The 20,000-nt window shown below is 40.7% G+C and overlaps 1 protein-coding gene across 4 annotated transcripts in view; it reads left to right on the forward strand.

Moving 5' to 3' along the window:
* The window catches only part of LOC132845494 (rho GTPase-activating protein 21-like), a 76,522-nt gene that overhangs the window by 40,560 nt on the left and 15,962 nt on the right, over nucleotides 1-20,000 (forward strand). For 2 of the 4 annotated variants that reach the window (XM_060869494.1, XM_060869495.1), the window contains 7 exons: nucleotides 9,152-9,244; nucleotides 10,783-10,861; nucleotides 11,252-11,306; nucleotides 11,684-11,707; nucleotides 13,108-14,902; nucleotides 18,390-18,518; nucleotides 18,634-18,736. In XM_060869494.1, coding sequence (XP_060725477.1) covers nucleotides 9,152-9,244; nucleotides 10,783-10,861; nucleotides 11,252-11,306; nucleotides 11,684-11,707; nucleotides 13,108-14,902; nucleotides 18,390-18,518; nucleotides 18,634-18,736 — 2,278 coding nt within the window. Of the gene's footprint in view, nucleotides 1-9,151; nucleotides 9,245-10,782; nucleotides 10,862-11,251; nucleotides 11,307-11,683; nucleotides 11,708-12,496; nucleotides 12,865-13,107; nucleotides 14,903-18,389; nucleotides 18,519-18,633; nucleotides 18,737-20,000 lie in introns of those variants that run through there. The other 2 variants (XM_060869493.1, XM_060869496.1) reach the window with 2 other exon arrangements.

Genomic DNA, 20,000 nt, shown 5'->3' on the forward strand with positions numbered 1-20,000 from the left:
CAGTGTGATCAGTGTGTTTAGTGTGTTCAGTGTGATCAGTGTGTTCAGTGTGATCAGTGTGTTCAGTGTGTTCAGTGTGATCAGTGTGTTCAGTGTGTTCAGTGTGATCAGTGTGTTCAGTGTGTTCAGTGTGATCAGTGTGTTCAGTGTGTTCAGTGTGATCAGTGTGTGCAGTGTGATCCAACAGAAACCCTAATTTTAACTTTAGAACCTGACCTAAAGATCATTTTTAAAGTTTAAACTTACCCCTTTATCTCTGGAACATAATTTACTTTAATGTATAAAAGCTCCTCCTACAGTTTATACTCCACTTTATTAAAGCTGAAGAAATTAAACCTAATAATTAAAACACAGCAATTTAACTTTAGGATAAAAACACCTGAAGAATTAAATTCAGACCCAGGAACATTTCTGTTCTGATGTGAACCCAAGAGTTAAAGCCCATGAACTTATGCCTAGGAGCTTTTACCCCCAGAGTTAAAGCCCTGGACATTTACCCCAAGAGTTAAAGCCCTGGACATTTACCGCAAGAGTTAAAGCCCTGGACATTTACCCCAAGAGTTAAAGCCCTGGACATTTACCCCAAGAGTTAAAGCTCTGGACATTTACCCCATGAGTTAAAGCTCTGGACATTTACCCCAAGAGTTAAAGCCCTGGACATTTACCCCAAGAGTTAAAGCCCTGGACATTTACCGCAAGAGTTAAAGCCCTGGACATTTACCCCAAGAGTTAAAGCCCTGGACATTTACCCCAAGAGTTAAAGCTCTGGACATTTACCCCATGAGTTAAAGCCCTGGACATTTACCCCAAGATTTAAAAAACTTCTTTATTTTAACCCAAAATGAAGCCTGTGAACTTTAACCCAGTAATAATATGTGTTAATAACTGTGTCTGAGACTCACAAGGGCTCAAACGTATTGAGTTAAAAAATCCTAAAAAATCCTATACTGAGTTATTACACTTCCTGATATAAGGAGATGATCAGCAGCACACACACACACACACACACACACACACACACACACATTAGCTGCATCAGTCCTTCATCGACTCGGTGAAGTGTGTATTTACAGCACAGCTCCAACCTGAATAATGAATGAAAGAGCACTATATAAAGGTTGGTAGAAGAATATGAATAGCTGCTGTAAGAAGAGTTGGAGATCAAGTGTGTGTGTGTGTGTGTGTGTGTGTTATGTAGGTAAAAACCTTCCTGCAGCACTTAAATCTCATTGAGTATCTGTGACCCTCAGCCAGTGTAGAGCTGATAAAAATCAACAGGACGGTTCAATCACACACACACACACACACACACACACACACACACACACACACACACACACACACACACACAGTAGGCAACACAGTAATGAACCTTCTCATCATCCTCTCACTGTAATCGTCTCTTTCTTTGGATTTTATTCCTCTTGTCTGTGGTTGTTTATTTATTCATTAATTGGAAAGTTTGGGGAAATGATTCAGTCCTCCGTTTGCCAGAGTGCTAAAGATCCGCCAATAAAAGATAAAAAAGATAAAGATCAGTTTGGATTTTATTGACCTGATCTGGAACCTGTAGTAGAACATTATCTGTGAGAACATCCCACTCACTGTGTTGCTATGGACTGAGATAATAAAGCTGGTGAGGAGAGGAAGGTTGAAGATGGATATTGGTCATGGAGTTAGTGCTGGTGAATATGATGAGAGTTAAATGGATGATGATGATGATGATGATGATGATGATGATGGTAATAGGGTGATAGTGGTGGTAGAGATAAAGATGGTGAAGGTGTGTGGATGATGATGAGGAGCATGCAGAAGATGAAGAGGGATATTAGTGATAATAGTGATGTCAGTGATGATTGCAATAATGATGATGATAAGTGGAATGATGATGTGATATTGGGAATGTGGCGGTTGAGGATTGTGAAGATGATGAGGATGAGGATGATGCAGGGTGTGGCTAATGGTGAAGTTCTGATGGAGACAATACAGATGGAGAGGAGAAGAAGGTGAGGATGATGAGGGTGTTGAGCAGGAAAGCTATAATGATGAGGATTGTGATGCTGAGGTGGTGTTGGGTAAGAAGATGCGATGGTGGTGGTGGTGACGGTGGCAGATATAATGACGATGATGTTGATAAAACTTTAAGAAAATACCTCATTGTTATTGTTCTAATGTTGCTGTTTAATGTGAAGCTCTGCTTTGCTTTTCCTCTGGTTGTTTGGGCGTTGGCCATGATCGTTTGACCCTGACTCTGATTGGACGAAGCGATAGAGTGGAATTCTTCACGATCCTTAACGACACTGTTAAAGTCCGACTCCGTTACCTTGCCCTGAGTCTGCTCTCATCATCACTGCACGGCTCGTACGCTCACACACACATTCCAGCGCTCATGTCCCTCCGGGATGGTCAGGAGTCATGGCGGAATCACAGGCATGTGAAGGCTGGTGATCTCAGCAGCAGGTCGTTCTTTCTGATGCGACTGATGATCGGTGTTCCTCACAGTTACACACAGCAGCTCTTCATTTATTTACTTCTAGCATCGTTAACCAGTTTTATGAGACCTTTTGCTTTAAACCGTGAAAGCAGCTCATCGGTTATGGCAGGAACTCGCGGTTACTAGGCAACTGGCTGGATGAAAAGAGTGCAGCCATGTTTATGAGATGAACAAATCTTTTGGATGGTTTAAACCTCATGACCTCCACAATAATAAAAACTTTCTCACTGAGAATTGGATCATTTCATTCCAGAAAATGTCACCATCTCTTCCACCAATGTGGTGAGAAGGAGAAAGAAAATAGAGAGCTGATGGATAAAATAAAAGAGGGAGGAACAAGAATTCCATATGAAAAGAAGAGAGAGAGAGAGAGAGAGAGAGAGAGAGAGAGAGAGAGAGGATTCATCTGTGCTGTGTAATTTTCTGGCTGTTGTAGAATATGGGCATCCTCCCAATCCCTGCAGAATAACATAATCCAGCTCTAAGCGCTAACAGGAGGACCAAACCCAACATAGCTCAACCAGCTGTGCTAAGCAGAGGTCTGCGTGTGTGTAAGGGACGGAGAGAGAAGAAGAAGAATGTCTCTGTCCATATCGTCAGATCGAGGACGTCACGCTACAACGTACTTATACAAGACGGATGATTAATGGTGTCCAGTACACCATCTGACCCAAGAGTCTCCTGGTCTGATACTCTGACAGTCTGATAGGGATGGAGGTTAGGAATGTAGAGAGCTCTGAGTTTGATGTTAGAGCTGCAGTGTGAGGTGGAGAAGGGAAAGGAAATCAGTGTGAGGTTGAAGCACCAGAGCTGCAGTTTGAGGTTGGTGAGGAATCAGCAGCAGGTTTAAGGTGAGGAATCAGAGCTGGAGATGAAGGTTATGGAAATGAAGCTGCTGCTTGAGAAACCAAACAAGGTGAAGAACTCAGAGTATGAGACCGGCATCTTTAGGAAGATTTATTAGTAACAAATATGTACAGAATTTCTACTACGACACGTTCATTCCAAATGATTTGCTTTTCTGTTTCTTATCATTACTTCTCAGATTCTTTATATGAGAAATATCAGACAGATGAAGTCAGAGCAGCTAAACTACACGTAAGAGCTTCTGCATGTGTAATAAGAGCTGTCATTACATTATTAAATAAAATTAATACCTAGATGATTATATTGTTATTATATTTTTATCAGCACAAAATACATTTTTATTTGTAAATTTTTGGTTTGAATAATGATTGTAAAGACATTTGGCACTGTGCTGTCAATGTGGGGATTTTTTAATCCATTTTGGTCTTCACAATGCACAATACTCAAATACACACACACACACACACACACACACACACACACACACACACACAGTAGACAAAACATTAAGGAACCTTCTCATCATCCTCTCATTGTAGTCATCTCTCTTTCTCTGTGGATGCTTTCCTCTCGTCTGTGGTTGTTTATTTATTCATTAATTGTGTGAATAGGGGGGCACTTTGTCTTAGTGGTTAGCACGTTCTCCTCACACCTCCAGGGTTGGGGGTTTGATTCCCACCTCCACCTTGTGTGTGTGGAGTTTGCATGTTCTCCCCGTGCCTCAGGGGTTTCCTCTGGGTACTCCGGTTTCCTCCCCCGGTCCAAAGACATGCATGGTAGGTTGATTGGCATCTCTGGAAAATTGTCCGTACTGTGTGAGTGTGTGAGTGAATGAGAGTGTGTGTGTGCCCTGTGATGGGTTGGCACTCCATCCAGGGTGTATCCTGCCTTGATGCCCCAGAGATGCCTGAGATAGGCACAGGCTCCCCGTGACCCGAGGTAGTTCGGATAAGCGGTAGAAGATGAGTGAGTGAGTGAGAGTAATTGTGAGAATGAATGTGTGAATGTCACTGCGCCCTCTGCTGGTGTCTTTATGTAAAAGCTGGAAAGTGACCCATTTCAGCAGTAAAATGAAAATAAATTTGTTGTCATAAAGCATTGTGGAAACCATCGGGAAAAGGAACTACTAAAACTCCACCCTTTGGAAAATAGTGATGTTGTAAGACTGGAATTCAGTTGTAACCTGATGGAGAAGCGTGTTATTGAACTTGAGCTGAAATCCGCTGCATGTGTGAAGGATATGGAACGAAATATGATTTGTTCCGTGTGAGACCTTTAGAAAAGTCTAAGGTGTGATCACGCAGCCTCATTCCATCTCCACAACCTTCTGCACCATCAGCACCACCGCTCCATCCGATGAATCCCACACAGAGACAGAAACTACTCTTGATGGTCTGGTCTGGGAGTCGATAGTAATCCAATCCGTCTGTACGTGCAGCTGATTGAGTGGAGTTGAGGATGTCTGATGTCTTGCTCTAAGAAGCCTTTAAATCTTCTCCACTTCGCTGATGATATTATAGTTAACTAATTTTACTACTCACAGCATGGGTTTAAGTAAAATCTTTAATTCACATACATAATATTTAGAAGATCTGACTATGGTGCAAGTTGGATCAACTACAGCTCAAACAACACATTGACAAGAAAATAAAATTCATACATTTCAAAATGTTGGCAAAGAATTGTGTTCTTTAATCCTCCTGACATCATTAAGTCATGTTTACTTTGGTATCCTGCTAAAATCGAGCAAAGTCTCTGATTTTCTGATTTCTGTCATTGAAAACGGCGACTCAACCCTGAGTGGTGGACGCCACACCAAATAATTTATTATATGTGTTAAATGATTCATCATTCAGAATAAGTGTATGAGTTTGCGCAATACGTGAGCCATTATGGGCACCGTGTGAACCAAAGGATTCATAATCTGTACCAAATTATTTATTACCAAGTAATAAATCATGAGAGAGCAATAAATCATACTAACAATATTAGTAATTAGCAGCATGTTAGGAACCGCGTGATTCATTACTGGCACCAAATGATTCATCATGCATTCCAAATGATTCATAATGGGTACTAAATGATTCATTATGATCCTAAATGAGTCATCATGGGAACCACATGATTAATTATGGGTACCAGATTATTCATTAAGGGTCTCAAAATGATTCATTATGAGTAGCAAATGGTTCCTTATAGGTTAAATCATTGACAGTTATGTATACTTTGGGCAGTGTGTTAGTCGTTATCAGCACCATGTAAATCACATCATTTGTTAAGGCCAGCAAATGATTAACTAGATTTGTAAAGTTCGTCGCGACAAACTTTGATGTTGGCTTTGACGATGCAAGTATTCGCAAAGGCCGGTGCTTTTTGGAGGCGAGTGGACATAAGGGTCAGTGTTACTTTTGGAAGTAGACAGAAAGCTAGGGTGCCAAAACATTTGTAGGTAAGTAGAGACGAGCATGTTACATCATCAGAATACCCGTGAATTAGTTCCCCTCATTGTTCTGAGTGTTTTGATATGTCACATGTCCATGTTGTAAAAAGTTTTTTGATTTTGCATATTTTGGGGGCGGGGCTGTGGCACAACCGAAAGACCAGTCGGTACACCAATTTAAACCTTTGTTCAGAGTCTCACCCTAAAGGAGCTGGCCGAGTTTGGTGTAGATAGTTTCGAAAGCTCGTCGAGTTATAAACCTCCAAAGTTTATAATGGGAGTCTATGGGAAAAAAGGCCACTTTGAGATCCGGTACCGGAAGTACTGGTACTCTGATAACTTAGAAGAGTAACAGCAACAAACTTCAGACCAGCGTCTACAACATATCCGAATTTGGTGCATGTGGCTCGAAAGCCCTAGGAGGAGTTACTCTTGATAAATTTTTGTCTAAGCTTAAATAGGAAAACAGAATGTTGGCTTCTACAAAGCGACATAATTATTGGTGCCCATGACAAAGGAGCATTTAAGCAGAAAACAGATTGATTGTGGGCAGCAAATGATTCTTCATTGGTAGAAACTCAGTACCACACACTGAAAATGATTTGCCTCATAGATATGCAGGAAAAATTCATTTAGCTTCCTGATCATTTTAGATACATTGAGCTTACATATTTATAGAAGCTGTGATTATTTATAGGGATGGGGTTAAGTATAGATAGCCGTTTCTCTGAAACTGTATAACTGTGGGGTTCTGTAAGAAAAAGCTCTGCCCCCTGCTGGAGACTTTTGTACTTGAGGTACTACCAAATAGCCTGCACCTTTTGATCAATGTAGGTGTGACGGATCATAAAAAAACAAAAGATCTCTCAGGTTCTGTGGCACGAGACCATTAAGTGCTTTATAGGTCATTAATAGTATTTTATAATCAATGTGAAACTTGACTGGAAGCCAGTGCAGTGAGGATAAGACAGTGGTGATATGTTCATATCTTCTGGTTCTAGTTAGGACTCTAGCTGCTGTGATCTGGACTAACTGGAGCTTGTTTATGCTCCTACTGGAACATCCAGACAGTAAAGTATTACAATAATCCAACCTAGAGGTAACAAATGCATGAACTAGTGTTTCATGCATTTATCTTAGCAATATTTCTGAGATGAAACAAGAACAAGAACTACAAGAACAAGATAGGTACAAGAACTTCTGTGTGTCAGAGTTAAGCAGGAGGAAGTTAGTAAGCGTCCACTGTCTGATGTCCTTCACCCCATCTTCAATCTTATTAAGCTGGTGTCTCACATCTGACTGCTGAAACATATAGCTGTGTGTCATCAGTGTAACAGTGGAGGCTAATACCATGTTTACGAATAATTGCACCAAGGGGTAGCAAATATAGGGAGAAAAGCAATGGGCCTAAAACAGAACCTTGTGGAACACCAAACATTACCTTAGATTGTTTAGAGTAGTCACCATTTATATCTACAAGCTGATTGTCAGATAAGACCAGATCCAGGAGAGGACTGTCCCTTTAACACCAACATGTTCTAGCCTATCAAATAAGATATCATGGTCAAAGGTATCAAAAGCTGCACTAAGATCAAGTAACAGCAGCAAAGAGACACAACCCTGATCAGAGATCAGTAACAGGCCAAATGTTTTCAACATTGTGAAATGGCCACTGAGAGCGTTATTTGCCAAGCGTTATTGGACCCCACAGTTTGCCTCTTGCTGTGTTAGTTTTTGCCTTTGCTAATGTCTTGCAATACAGCAACAACAAAAAGGAATTTGCTCTTAAAGAAAAATGGCAATTAAAATGCTATTCAGTGTCACACCGGAGCGGAGGAAGACAGACCCATACGCAGGATAGTGTCAAATAAATATGCTTTAATAACTAAAAATACATAAAACAGGAACATGGACAAAAACTAAACTGAACAAAGGCAGTGTTGTAATGTAACAGAGTACAAATACTTCGTTACTGTACTTAAGTAGAAATGTCACGTATCTGTACTTTACTTCGCTATTGAAATTTATGTCAACTTTCACTTTTACTCCACTACATTTCATAGATAAAATATAGACTTTTACTCCGTTATATTTCCACTAAACATCTTCGTTACTCGTTACTACAAAATAAAATCAGAAGAAATGTGTGTGACTGTAATAAGGAAGGTTTGGTGAATCATTGCTCCTAGATTACATTACGCTCCACACGCTGTACGGAGAAGCACAGGGACGCGCAGCGTGCAGTCAGAGCTGGAGGCGTTTATCTATAACGTTAATCTGCGGAAAGTCGCAAAGACGCCAACCAAAAGCAGTGAAATGTCACTATTCTTATTACCAGAGTTGTAGCACAAACTAAATATTAATGCAAACAATCCATTCAATACTAAATAAAAATAACATTTATTGATTTGGTCTTTGTCTTGTGAATATTAGTTTATTAATGACTGCATTAATTGGACACACTGTTTGTAGAGAATGCACACACACATGAACTGATCTGATTCAAGACTGACATCATTACATCATACATAAAATTTTGGTGTCCACTTTTGACATTTAATAATACCATAACTTTTGTCTTACTATGTAGTCATATAATATATAATATAAAACTCTTCTTGTTTTAAATTCTCACTGAGGGCTAAAACCCCTAAAGATGAGACCCTAGAACTGCCCCTGATCTTATGTCTACAGAAAATCACTGAAATTTTACTTTTTACATTTACTTCAAATACTTAAGTACATTAAATATCAGAAAATGACTTTTGATACTTAAGTACAGTAAATATCAGATACTTTAAGACTTTTACTTGAGTAATATTCTAAAAGGTGACTTTCACTTCTACCAAAGTCTTTTTCTAGAACGATACTTGTACTTTTACACAAGTATTGCTTTCTAGTACTTTTTACAACACTGGACAATGGACAAGGGTACACTGACGTTATGCTGATGTTACACTGACACTGACACTGATGATGATTCCGACATAACGATTAACAATAAGGAACAGGTGTGTAGAGATGGGGAGGAGTTAACAAGGGCGGGGCAGACATGTGACACGGAACATAAACAGAAGCACATGGCCAAAAGTCCGGGCTGAAACCTAACAATTAGACATAATAGACATAAGACAAAATAATTGATTACATTGTGCAGAGCATATTGTGTGTGTGTGTGTTTGTAGATCATGCCTTTGCTTAGTCATCATATTTTATCCTTGTAAACTTCTCTACACTGATATTTGCCATCTCCAAAGCTGCTTTGATTTTTATTAATAAACACTACAGAGACCATTTAATCTATCATTGATCGAGTTTTATTTTTGTCTTTGGTCTTTTCACATTTTCAGGGAGGCCGCGGTGTCGTCTCGAGCCGATGGACACCATCTTTGTGAAACAGGTGAAGGAGGGAGGCTCCGCCCACCAAGCTGGGCTTTGCACAGGTAGATCATCACATGTGGCATACATACAGGATAAAAACCTTCTGCCTTAATGGTGCTGTGGTATTACATTACTGATTATGAGCACCAAATGAGTGATTTGGCATATCGAGAGAGGTCATTGGGTCCAAGAGATTTTTCTTTTAAAGTACTCTGTAAAGAAAATCATTACAGGTCATTATTGAGTCATTCTGGGCACCAGGTTAACCAGGTGAATCATTATAAGCAGCTAACTATTCATCATGGCAATAAGTGATTTATTGTTAGTACCAAGTGACCTAAGTGATTCAATGTGATTTATCTTTGACAATAACCGAGTTATTGTAGGCAGAAAGTGAGCCATTATGTGTACAGCAGCAAATGATTTGTTAAGTGTACACAGTGATTTATTCTGGGCATTAAATAATTCATTTGGGCCAAATTCACTGTGTGTCTAATCATAACATTAATGATTCATTTTGGTCAATAAATAATTAATTTTTGCCATTAAAGGTGGGATCTCCGTTGTTTGAAAGCCAATGTTGACATTTGAAATCACCAAAACAAACACGCCCCTAACCCAAATGGGTCCCACCCCTGTATCGATAGCTCCGCCTACACATACTTACGTAACCAAGGCAACTAATGGAAAGAAATGTGTCTTTATCATAGCTGAAGGGAAGAACAATACGATTGTAGATAAACAAACAAGCAAAAATGACACACAAACATAATCATGTAAAGGACAAAGACATATATTAGTTCTGTGTAACAAAACAAAACCAACGTTACTCACCTATCGAGAAGGAAAAAAGCGCCTCGGCGTCTTAAGTAAAGTTGGTCACATATTCACAGATTGGAGTTTCCCGAGTCAATAACTCCTGAGCTAAACACTGTTACTACACAAAACACGGTTGTAGCTGCGTCTCTACATTACTACGATAGAAAAGAGGTGTTATTTGTGTAGTAACAGTGTTTAGCTCAGGAGTTATTGACTCAGGAAACTCCAATCTGTGAATATGTGACCAACTTCCTGCTCCTTCAGTTCTCTCCAGCGCTGGAAAGCTGATCCTATATTAACACGTCCTACTTCTTACCTTATCGTAAGTCTTTCTTCACTTTCTTTCTTTGTTTTTATCCTCCATGTCAATGTTAAAACCGCTTTCTGCTAATGTCACACATACGCACTGAACACTCTCTCCGCCCATATTGACAAGACACGCCCCTTTCTGCTCATTGGCTACACGTTTATTTTGATTTTTGTTTAGTTTGTCGGTCAACGCAGTTCTCTGAAGCGTTTCTCAAACATTGGAGACCCCCCCTTTAATTGATTTGTGATGGACAGCAGGTGATGAGTATAAAGTGAGTCTTTATAAGTAACAAGTGAATCGAGTAATTCATTATGAGTAAGTGATAGATAAGCAATAGGTAAGTCTTCTGTGTAAATTTGATTTATAATGAGCACAAAATGATACATCATGGCTAACATCATCATGATACATCATGGCTAATATCTGATTCATTAGTGGCTGCTGGTGTTTTTGTGTGTTTTGGGTTTTTAGGTGATCGTATAGTGAAAGTGAACGGTGAGAGCATCATCGGGAAAACATACTCACAAGTCATAGCACTCATACAGGACAGGTATAGTATAGTACTGTCTTTTCTTATCTTATATTTCTTTCTTTCTTTCTTTCTTTCTTTCTTTCTTTCTTTCTTTCTTTCTTTCTTTCTTTATCCCACCCTTATTTTTGGAGAGGGAGCTTGTTTTGAATGAATCACAAGTTTTTTTCAATCAATTAACATCCTTTCTGATTTCAAGTGGGAAGCCTGGCCTCTTTAGACTAACTCTTATCTCAGCACCATTTCCTCTGAGCATTTTTTCATGCCATTTAGAATTTCAGATGAAATTCCTCTCAGCACTTTACTGTGTCTGTGTGTGTGTGTGTGTGTGTGTGTGTGTCAGGGGGCTAACTGCTAGCTATGTTGTGAGTTGTATGGATTGTCATTAAAGATGGTTGTGTTTGTGTTCAGTGACACGTCTCTGGAGCTCTGTGTGATGCCTAAAGATGAAGATATATTGCAATTGGTGAGTTCCCTCTCTCTCTCTCTCTCTCTCTCTCTCTCTCTCTCTCTCTCTCTATCTCTCTCTCTCTCTCCCTTTCTCTCTCTCTCGCTTTCTCTCTCTCTCTCTCTCTCTCTCTCTCTCTCTCTCTCTCTCTCTCTCTCTCTTTCTCTCTTTCTTTCTCTCTCTCTCTTTCTCTCTCTCTCTCTCTATTTCTCTCTCTCTCTTTCTCTCTCTTTCTCTCTCTCTCTCTTTCTCTCTCTCTTTCTCTCTTTCTCATACACACACACACACACACACACTAGTGTGTATGTACAGCCTGCTTTCCTCCTACATTACAGTTTCTCCTTTCCTCTCTCATTGCTTCCTTTCTTTTCTGCCATTCGTCTTTTGACCCACAGTTCTCCCGGGACATCACAGCTCTGGTAAGCAGGATTTCAGCTCTTTTGAGATCTGTTGCGTCTGCTTTTCTTTTACATCTCTAATCACTTTTCACGCAGGTGTCTTTTTACGTCCACATCCATGTCTTCCATGTTGAATAAAGCGATAAACACTTTTCCTTCTACACTGTCACTTTTTCTCTTATAACTGCGAAGTAGGGAAAGAGATGGACAGATGGAGAGTGAACAAATTTAAAAGAAGAGAAAAGAAAGGAAAGTGAGGGATAGAAGGAAGACAGAGTTCTGAAAGGTTTATTGTTAATAATAGTATTAGTAAGTGAGTTAGTAAAGCTGTCAATAAACACAGTGAGAGAGAGAGAAAGGGGAGAGAGAGAGAGAGAGAGAGAGAGAGGGGAGAGAGAGAGAGTGAGAGAGAGAAAGAGAGAGAGAGAGAGGAGAGAGAGAGATAGAGAGAGAGAGAGAGAGAGAGAGAGAGGGGAAAGAGAGAGAGGGGAGAGAGAGAGAAAGAGAGAGAGAAAGGGGAAAGAGAGAGAGAGAGGGGAGAGAGAGAAAGAGAGAGAGAGAGAAAGGGGAAAGAGAGAGAGAAAGAGAGAGAGGGGAGAGAGAGAGAGAGAGAGAGAGAGAGAGGGGAGAGAGAGAGAGAAAGGGGAAAGAGAGAGAGAGAGAAAGAGAGAGAGAGAAAGAGAGAAAGGGGAAGAGACAGAGAAAGAGAGAGAGGGGAGAGAGAGAGAAAGAGAGAGAGAGAGAAAGGGGAAAGAGAGAGAGAGAGGGAGAGAGAAAGGGGAGAGAGAGAGAGAGAGAAAGGGGAGAGAGAGAGAGAGAGAAAGGGGAGAGAGAGAGAGAGAGGGAGAAAATATACTAGTGTAATTTGACACCTCAGGTAAATTTGCCATGGCAGGAGTCCAACACATAACTTACTCGCTTTCACTTCAGCCCCAGTGAGCATTTCGTACACACTCGTGGATAAAGACAGACGGACTTTGTCGCTCTGCTACAGTCACCCATTATTGTTCTAATATAGAAGAAGAATTCTTAGAATGGGGAGCAGATTGGATTTTAGCTCATTATTTTCACTGGTGCGATGAGTGTTATGGTGGAAATCGTGTTTGCTTTGGCTGGTGGAAACTCTGGATTGGTCCTCGTATGTGCTTGTGCTTCTTTTTCCCAATAGCCAAGGATGTGTAAGTATTCATCTCTACTCCAAAGTGTCATTGAAAGTTGTTTTCTCTCCCCCTTCTTTTTGCCTGCTTCTGTCTATGTTTAAAGGGTGGTAACATCAGGCTGGTTACCCCAGGGTGGTAGCAGTACATCTGCTTCATCACACTATACTTCTGTTGTTATATTCATATAAACACACAGTGTTTCATTCCTTATTTTCAATCAATAATTATGTAATTACTTAAGAATCCGTTTTCTCATTTTAGGCCTATTCCAAAGATGCATATCTTAAAGGGAATGAAGCATATAGTGGAAATGCACAAAACATCCCAGAACCTCCTCCTATCTGCTACCCTCGGATAGAGACTAAGACTTCAGGGATGACACATACCGATGAGCCTTCTGCTCCCGCGGGAGCCCATGGAGTGTTGTCCCAAGGGGCGGAGCCATGCTCTGATATGGTCTATTCTGTGGAAGTCCCTACTACACAGTTGTCTCCATCTTCTCCTCGTTCTCATGTTTCCAAACTCCAGACTGTTGCATGCATATATGATGAAACTGTGCACGTTGCAGGGGCAGAGGTTTCTGATTCTCCGGACTGTTCTCCTCACCTGCATGGCACGAGCAATAATCTCAGGTTTCAGGAGACAAAAAACACACCTCTTTGTACCTCATCTCTGGAAAACATTTCCTCAGTTCGTCCACGATCCCAAACCACGCCTTGTTCTTCTTCTGGCAGAGGGACACAGTTTCACTACACACCAAAAAGACCATCAGAATCACCGGGATTCTCCACACACATTCCTCCGTTTCACCCAGGCTCCACACCCACGCCGTCTGGTAGACATGCCATGAGCCGTTTCACAAACTCTCCTACAGCAATTGCATCATCTCCCTGCTCCCCAATGCACCAGAACATTGACTGGAGAAATTACACCACCTACAAGGAGTACATTGACAACAAGCGCCTTTATACCTATAGTAGCAGGACCATACAAGAAAGACTGGACAGCCTGCGGGCTGCAAGCCAAACTAATAAAGCAAACATGAGTACAGAGGGTGTGAATGGATCCCAGCCAAGGCAGAGGAGCATGTGCCATGAGCGAGGTCCTGCGAATGCTGGAGTCCAGTCTCTATGCAGCAAGTCTCAGGAAAGACTGGAAGTAAAGGAACGAGTAACCTCAAGAAACTGGCATCGGAGTGCATCACAGGATGCAATTCCTTCATCCTCAAAGAGCACATACAAACCTCGGGCAAGATCTTGCGACTACCTGGGCAGACAAGCTGAGGGCAGGGTGTCATTGATAGACAGGAGGGTTTATGGAAGGACAGAGACGGAGGAAAAGGCACTTAACTGCACTGGAGAGGAGACAGAAGACTGCAGGCAGTCAGTCTCGTTAGGCAAAGCAGCACAGACTCAAAGGAACATGGTGGCTGGATATGGCAGTTTCCCAGGACTAAATGCTAAAAGTAAAGGTACAGATCCAATTCTAAGCTCCAGAGCGGAGAGTCTGGATAATGCTGCTGCTTCTAAGTCAGGGCTGTCAATTCAGACCTCCAGACTGGACGACTCTTATGTAGCCAAGGCTCTCGCTTCCTTAAACACGGGTGTTACCACAGCCTTGGTGACCACAAAAAAACAAAAAACTGACCTTATGCCAAAGTACATGTCTCCCATACGACAGCATGAAGGCCATTTGGAGCCCACGGGTTCCATTCCTTGCCCTGACCACTCCAAATCTCAAAGGACTCAGCAGGAAGGGGCTTCGGTAGCCACTAATGGTTCGGTTGTGGAAGGTCTCGAAGGCGCTGAGGCCACAGTGGTGGTGGTGAGGAGGGATAAAACAAAAAAGTCAGGTCCTTTACTGTCAGGTCCTCTCAGACACCCGTCCTACATTCAGGCTGTGAATGATGAAGCAGGAAGAGTGGAGAATATCACAAAGAAGTGCTGGGGGTCCAGAAATGCTGTGCAAGATGGATTCACACACTGGTTCGGAGAGGAATACAAACCCTCAGGATCCGGCCAACTGCACGAGTCCCTCGACTCTATACCCTTCATTGGTAAGCCTTAATTTAATTGAATAATAGATATGATTGGACAGATTGTATCAGCGACACTGTAACAAGTGCTAATGGTTATGCTTACTGCTCTACATTCATAGATATTTTCCTGAATGGATTTTGTCATGTTTTATTAGAATTATTACTGCTTTTATAAACATACTTTTTTAATTAAAGCACAAGGCTCAAAAGATTAGACCCTCAGTGTTATTTCAGCTCCAAGAGGAGTTTAGTGATGTGAAGTATGGCAGGTTTAATAAACACCCAAGATCACAGTGATAACATATGATGTTATTGGTGTGTGTGTAATGGGATGCAGAACAGATCATATGGCAGTATCAAGAGTGTAAAATGTTTCCCTGGACTGCCGGGAAAGAGGATCCTGTTATTCCTTTTACATATTAAAGCTCTTCTCTAAAGTTCTTATGCTTTTAAAACTGAAACCTGAGAGCAGCTCATGTGTAAGATGTTTGGCATTACAAAACAGCAGCAGATTCCAGGAAATGGAGTGAATTTCGTAATGCAGAATGTGTTTAAGTTATGAAGAAAATGGGTCTGCCTGTGCAAACACATAGCAGGAACCTAATAAAGCAGAACTTCCCCTTTAGTGTTTGCCAGTACTGATTCACCAGCACACACCAACACGTATGTATCATCATAAACTAATACACAACATCACACACAATACACACCAACATTCACCTGAATTACCACACACAAATGCACACACCACATACCACCACTCATCATCACACCCCACCACAAACCAACCAACTTACCATCAAATACATCACACACCACCACCATTCATCACACACCAACGTACACCACCACTACACACCACCACTTACCTTCACAACAACCACTCACCACCACACTCCAGCATTCATTATGAAACATCACGCACCATCAAATACCACCATCACAACAACCACTTATCATCATCACACACCGCCACACTTTTTCTTGAAACACCACAAACCACCACTTACCATCACACACCAACATTGTCATTAAACCTAACACTATTGATCCTACTATCGGTGGGAGTAAAAATAAAAAAAATGCAGTGATGAGGTTAATTACAACACCGTTCTCTACAACACTATCTCCCACTAATCAGATTCCAGTGTCAGATTCCAATCATTCCACTTTATTTTGGTTATTCCATATCTTCATATCATCAGTTTTACACCGATGTGGATCTAAAACACAGATTACAAAAAACCGTGGTGATACAACCCTTACTCACAAACCAGAATAATCGGTCAAATGGTAATAAAAGTGAAAATGGAGAAATAATACGAGATGACAAGGAACCGGTAAAACCGCTAGAGCCAGAGGGAAAACCAACAACTTCAAAGAGGAAGCATGTAACAGAAACAACAACCAGTGAGTGTTAATAAGAACAGGAAGCTCTAATCACACTCTATATCGGATGGAGAAGCTGAGCAACAGTTGAAACAAATCAACATAAAGGAAGGAGATTGTGGGTCGACTGGGATGGAATCGGCATGGACGTGATGAACAGAATCATGATATCGGTTTATTCTTTATTACTCGTTTAGTCCAGAAAAAATCAAGTATGGAGTGAACGGACAAAGGCATGTTTAATCTCCGTGTAGTGTTCTTCTAGAATGAGAAATAAAACATATCTTTAATATCCAGTAATGAATCACTAAGCATTAAAAAGTAACCGAAGCAAGACTTTCAGTTCGAGTTTATTCGTATAGCGATTTTTACAATGGACGTCGTCTCGAAGCAGCTTTACAGAACATAAACATAGAACAAAAGGTTATTATAAAGATTAATATAAAGATTAATAGAATACGAAATTCAAGATTAATATTAGATATATTTAGTTCACAATGTGTATGTATTTATCCCTAATGAACAAGTCTGAGGTGACTCAGGTGACTGTGGGGAGGAAAAACTCCCTTAGATGGTAAAGGAAGAAACCTTGAGAGGAACCAGACTCAAAGGGAAACCTCATCCTCATATGGGTGACACTGGGGGTGTGATTATAAATATACAGATCAGTCACACATCGCGGGTGAAGGGTGTGATGTGACCGATATTATGTACAGCTCTTTTTTCTACACCGATGATGTGGAAGTGTAAGAACCCACAGGGCCTGTTAGGACTCGAGCGAACACACATACCTCTCTGTCTGGCGTTAAACACCGTGACGCCGATGCTCACCTGCTTCTCTAAACCAAACACAGGAATTAATCACTTCCTCTTTACCCTGTTAATTAGGACAAAAACAAACCATCTTCCTTATTATTATAAAGTCTGATTTTTATTTGACATTTAACAGTGTTTCAGGATTTGAAAAAGATCATAAAACATGTATTACTGAGATCTTACAAAACGTTTAAAAACAAATACATCAGAAAATAAATCTGTATTTTAATATCTGTATTGTTATTGTTTGTCAGTGAATAATATACAGTATGATCTTTAATCAATATAAACTGGTATCTTATAAGCACCTTGTTCACCAGTTGAGTCATCGACAACTGATGTAAAGTATTTACACAACGCCAGACTGTGATTTCGTCATCAACCAGCATTTACATATTATGTAAATTAGCTATGACTCTCAGATGGCAGCTCAGTAGCTCACTGTTTAACATGTTGGACTGCTGAAGAGAAGGTGGTGAGATTCGATCCCAGTGCTCTCTTTTACAAGTATGAACCTTTGAACCTTTGGGGGGAAGAGTCTGACTCCTAACCCTAAGGTTGTGGGTTCGAGTCTCGGCCCTGCAATACCACGACGGCCCTGCAATACCACGACCCCCCAACTGCTCCCCGGGTGCCGCAGCATAAATGGCTGCCCACTGCTCCGAGTGTGTGTTCACGGTGTGTGTGTGTTCACGGTGTGTGTGTGTGCACTTTCGATGGGTTAAACACAGAGAACAAATTCTGAGTATGGGTCACCGTACTTAGCCGTATGTCACGTCACTTTCCTTTCCTTTCCTTCCTTGAACAGGACCCTCAACTGCTCAGGTTTATAAATGAGATGAATGTAAATTACTCTGGATTTGGACGACTCTTAGATGTTTCTTCAGCTCCCTACTTTCACTTTCCTCTTTAGTTTCTACCTGTAAATATAGTTAACGATATCCTGTCATATACAGTACAACCTGTCAGTGTTTATGAATGAAAACAACATTCCAAAAAGACGTAGCAGAGATTGTTGTTGCGTCTGGTGAGAGCTCATGCAGTTAGCTTGCTCTGCTAATCTCAGAGAGAAGCTAGTGTTGAAACAGAGCACTTACAGTAACACGTAAATCAAATCAAATTTAATAAGATTTTAAATCATGTGGTGTGTTTAAGTGATAGAGCAAGCTGTGTGTTATAGATGGGAGTCTGAGCGTTTGAGACTTGGCAGATTTGAAGCTGGCATCGTGTGTCCCCATTTTAGTGAAGGTATTACATGTATCTGTATACAGCTTCCTATTTCTTTTTTATTTTTCCTTAGACGAGCCGTCCAGCCCCAGCACTGACCTCGAAGACACGCAGTTCCCTGTTTGCACCATCGTCTCGGCTGTTCCTCCGAGTCCCACCTCCTCCTCTGCCATTCTTCACCGCCAGCTCTCTCACGGTCAAGGTGACGTGCTCATGACAAATACGTGAAGTCGGCAGTCACTGTATACCTGGCGAGCAGGTTATGACCTGTGTGTGTGTGTGTGTGTGTGTGTGTGTGTGTGTGTGTGTGTATACAGACTCCATGCGGTTCACAGTTCAAGATTCTGATTCTGGCACTAAAACAGAGCGTTCCAAGTCCTGCGATGAGGGACTGGACACCTACAGGGACAAAGGACAAGGGTACGTCGTCTTTACACGGGAATAGTTGAAATAGATTTTCTGAGCTGCCCCTCATTTCTTTTGTTATCTCTGAACTTATGTACAGTAATGTATTAACATGGCAGAAGTCCTAATAATAATAATAATAATAATAATGTGAAGAGCTGCATACCTGAATGGTTCTTTATGATTTAGAGAGAATCTGCATGTTTCACTAATGACCCAAACAAGTAAAGATGTCACAGCAGTGTGAAATGTGGTGTTACACTAATGATTAATACACTATTCCAGTTACTTGTTTTGTGATACACTGTTTAAATGAAGTCACAGTAATGTTTTATATTACAGAGTTTGTTTAAAAAAAGCATTAAAGACAGTTGGTATATCACTAATGACAGTTGTGCCAGTACCCTAATGAAAAGTGTGGCGTAGTTACAATTAACTCCAGTTACAGGAATGTTATGTTACTCTGTGTTCAAGTTTTTTTATTGTCATTCTGCTACATGTTAAGACATGCAGTGGAACGAGATGTCGTGTCTCACAGGTCAAACGGTGCAACATCCATACAGACATAAAACATAAAAATGATCGCTAATGATGAGTGTGGCATTGCTTTGATGAAGCGATGTGTGGAGCTTCATTGATGATGTGTAAGGTGTAGTATTAATGAGAGTTGTACCATTTCCTGTCGTGTTTCACTAATGACAGTTGTGGTGTTTAACACATGACACTTGTGGTGTTTCATCATTAAGTTGTGGTTTCACTAATGACAGTTGTGGTGTTTCATGATTAACAGTTGTGGTATTTCACTAATGACAGTTGTGGTGTTTTAATTATGACAGTTGTGGTGTTTCACTAATGACAGTTGTGGTGTTTTATTAATGACCGTTGTGGTGTTTTATTAATGACAGTTGTGGTGTTTTAATTATGGCAGTTGTGGTGTTTCACTAATGACAGTTGTGGTGTTTTAATTATGGCAGTTGTGGTGTTTCACTAATGACAGTTGTTGTGTTTTATTAATGACAGTTGTGGTGTTTCATGATTAACAGTTGTGGTGTTTCACTAATGACAGTTGTGGTGTTTTAATTATGGCAGTTGTGGTGTTTCACTAATGACAGTTGTGGTGTTTTATTAATGACAGTTGTGGTGTTTTATTAATGACTGTTGTGGTGTTTTATTAATGACAGTTGTGGTGTTTTAATTATGGCAGTTGTGGTGTTTCACTAATGACAGTTGTAGTGTTTTAATTATGACTGTTGTGGTGTTTCACTAATGACAGTTGTTG

Source organism: Tachysurus vachellii, chromosome 5 (assembly GCF_030014155.1).
Source record: "Tachysurus vachellii isolate PV-2020 chromosome 5, HZAU_Pvac_v1, whole genome shotgun sequence".
NCBI lineage: Eukaryota > Metazoa > Chordata > Actinopteri > Siluriformes > Bagridae > Tachysurus > Tachysurus vachellii.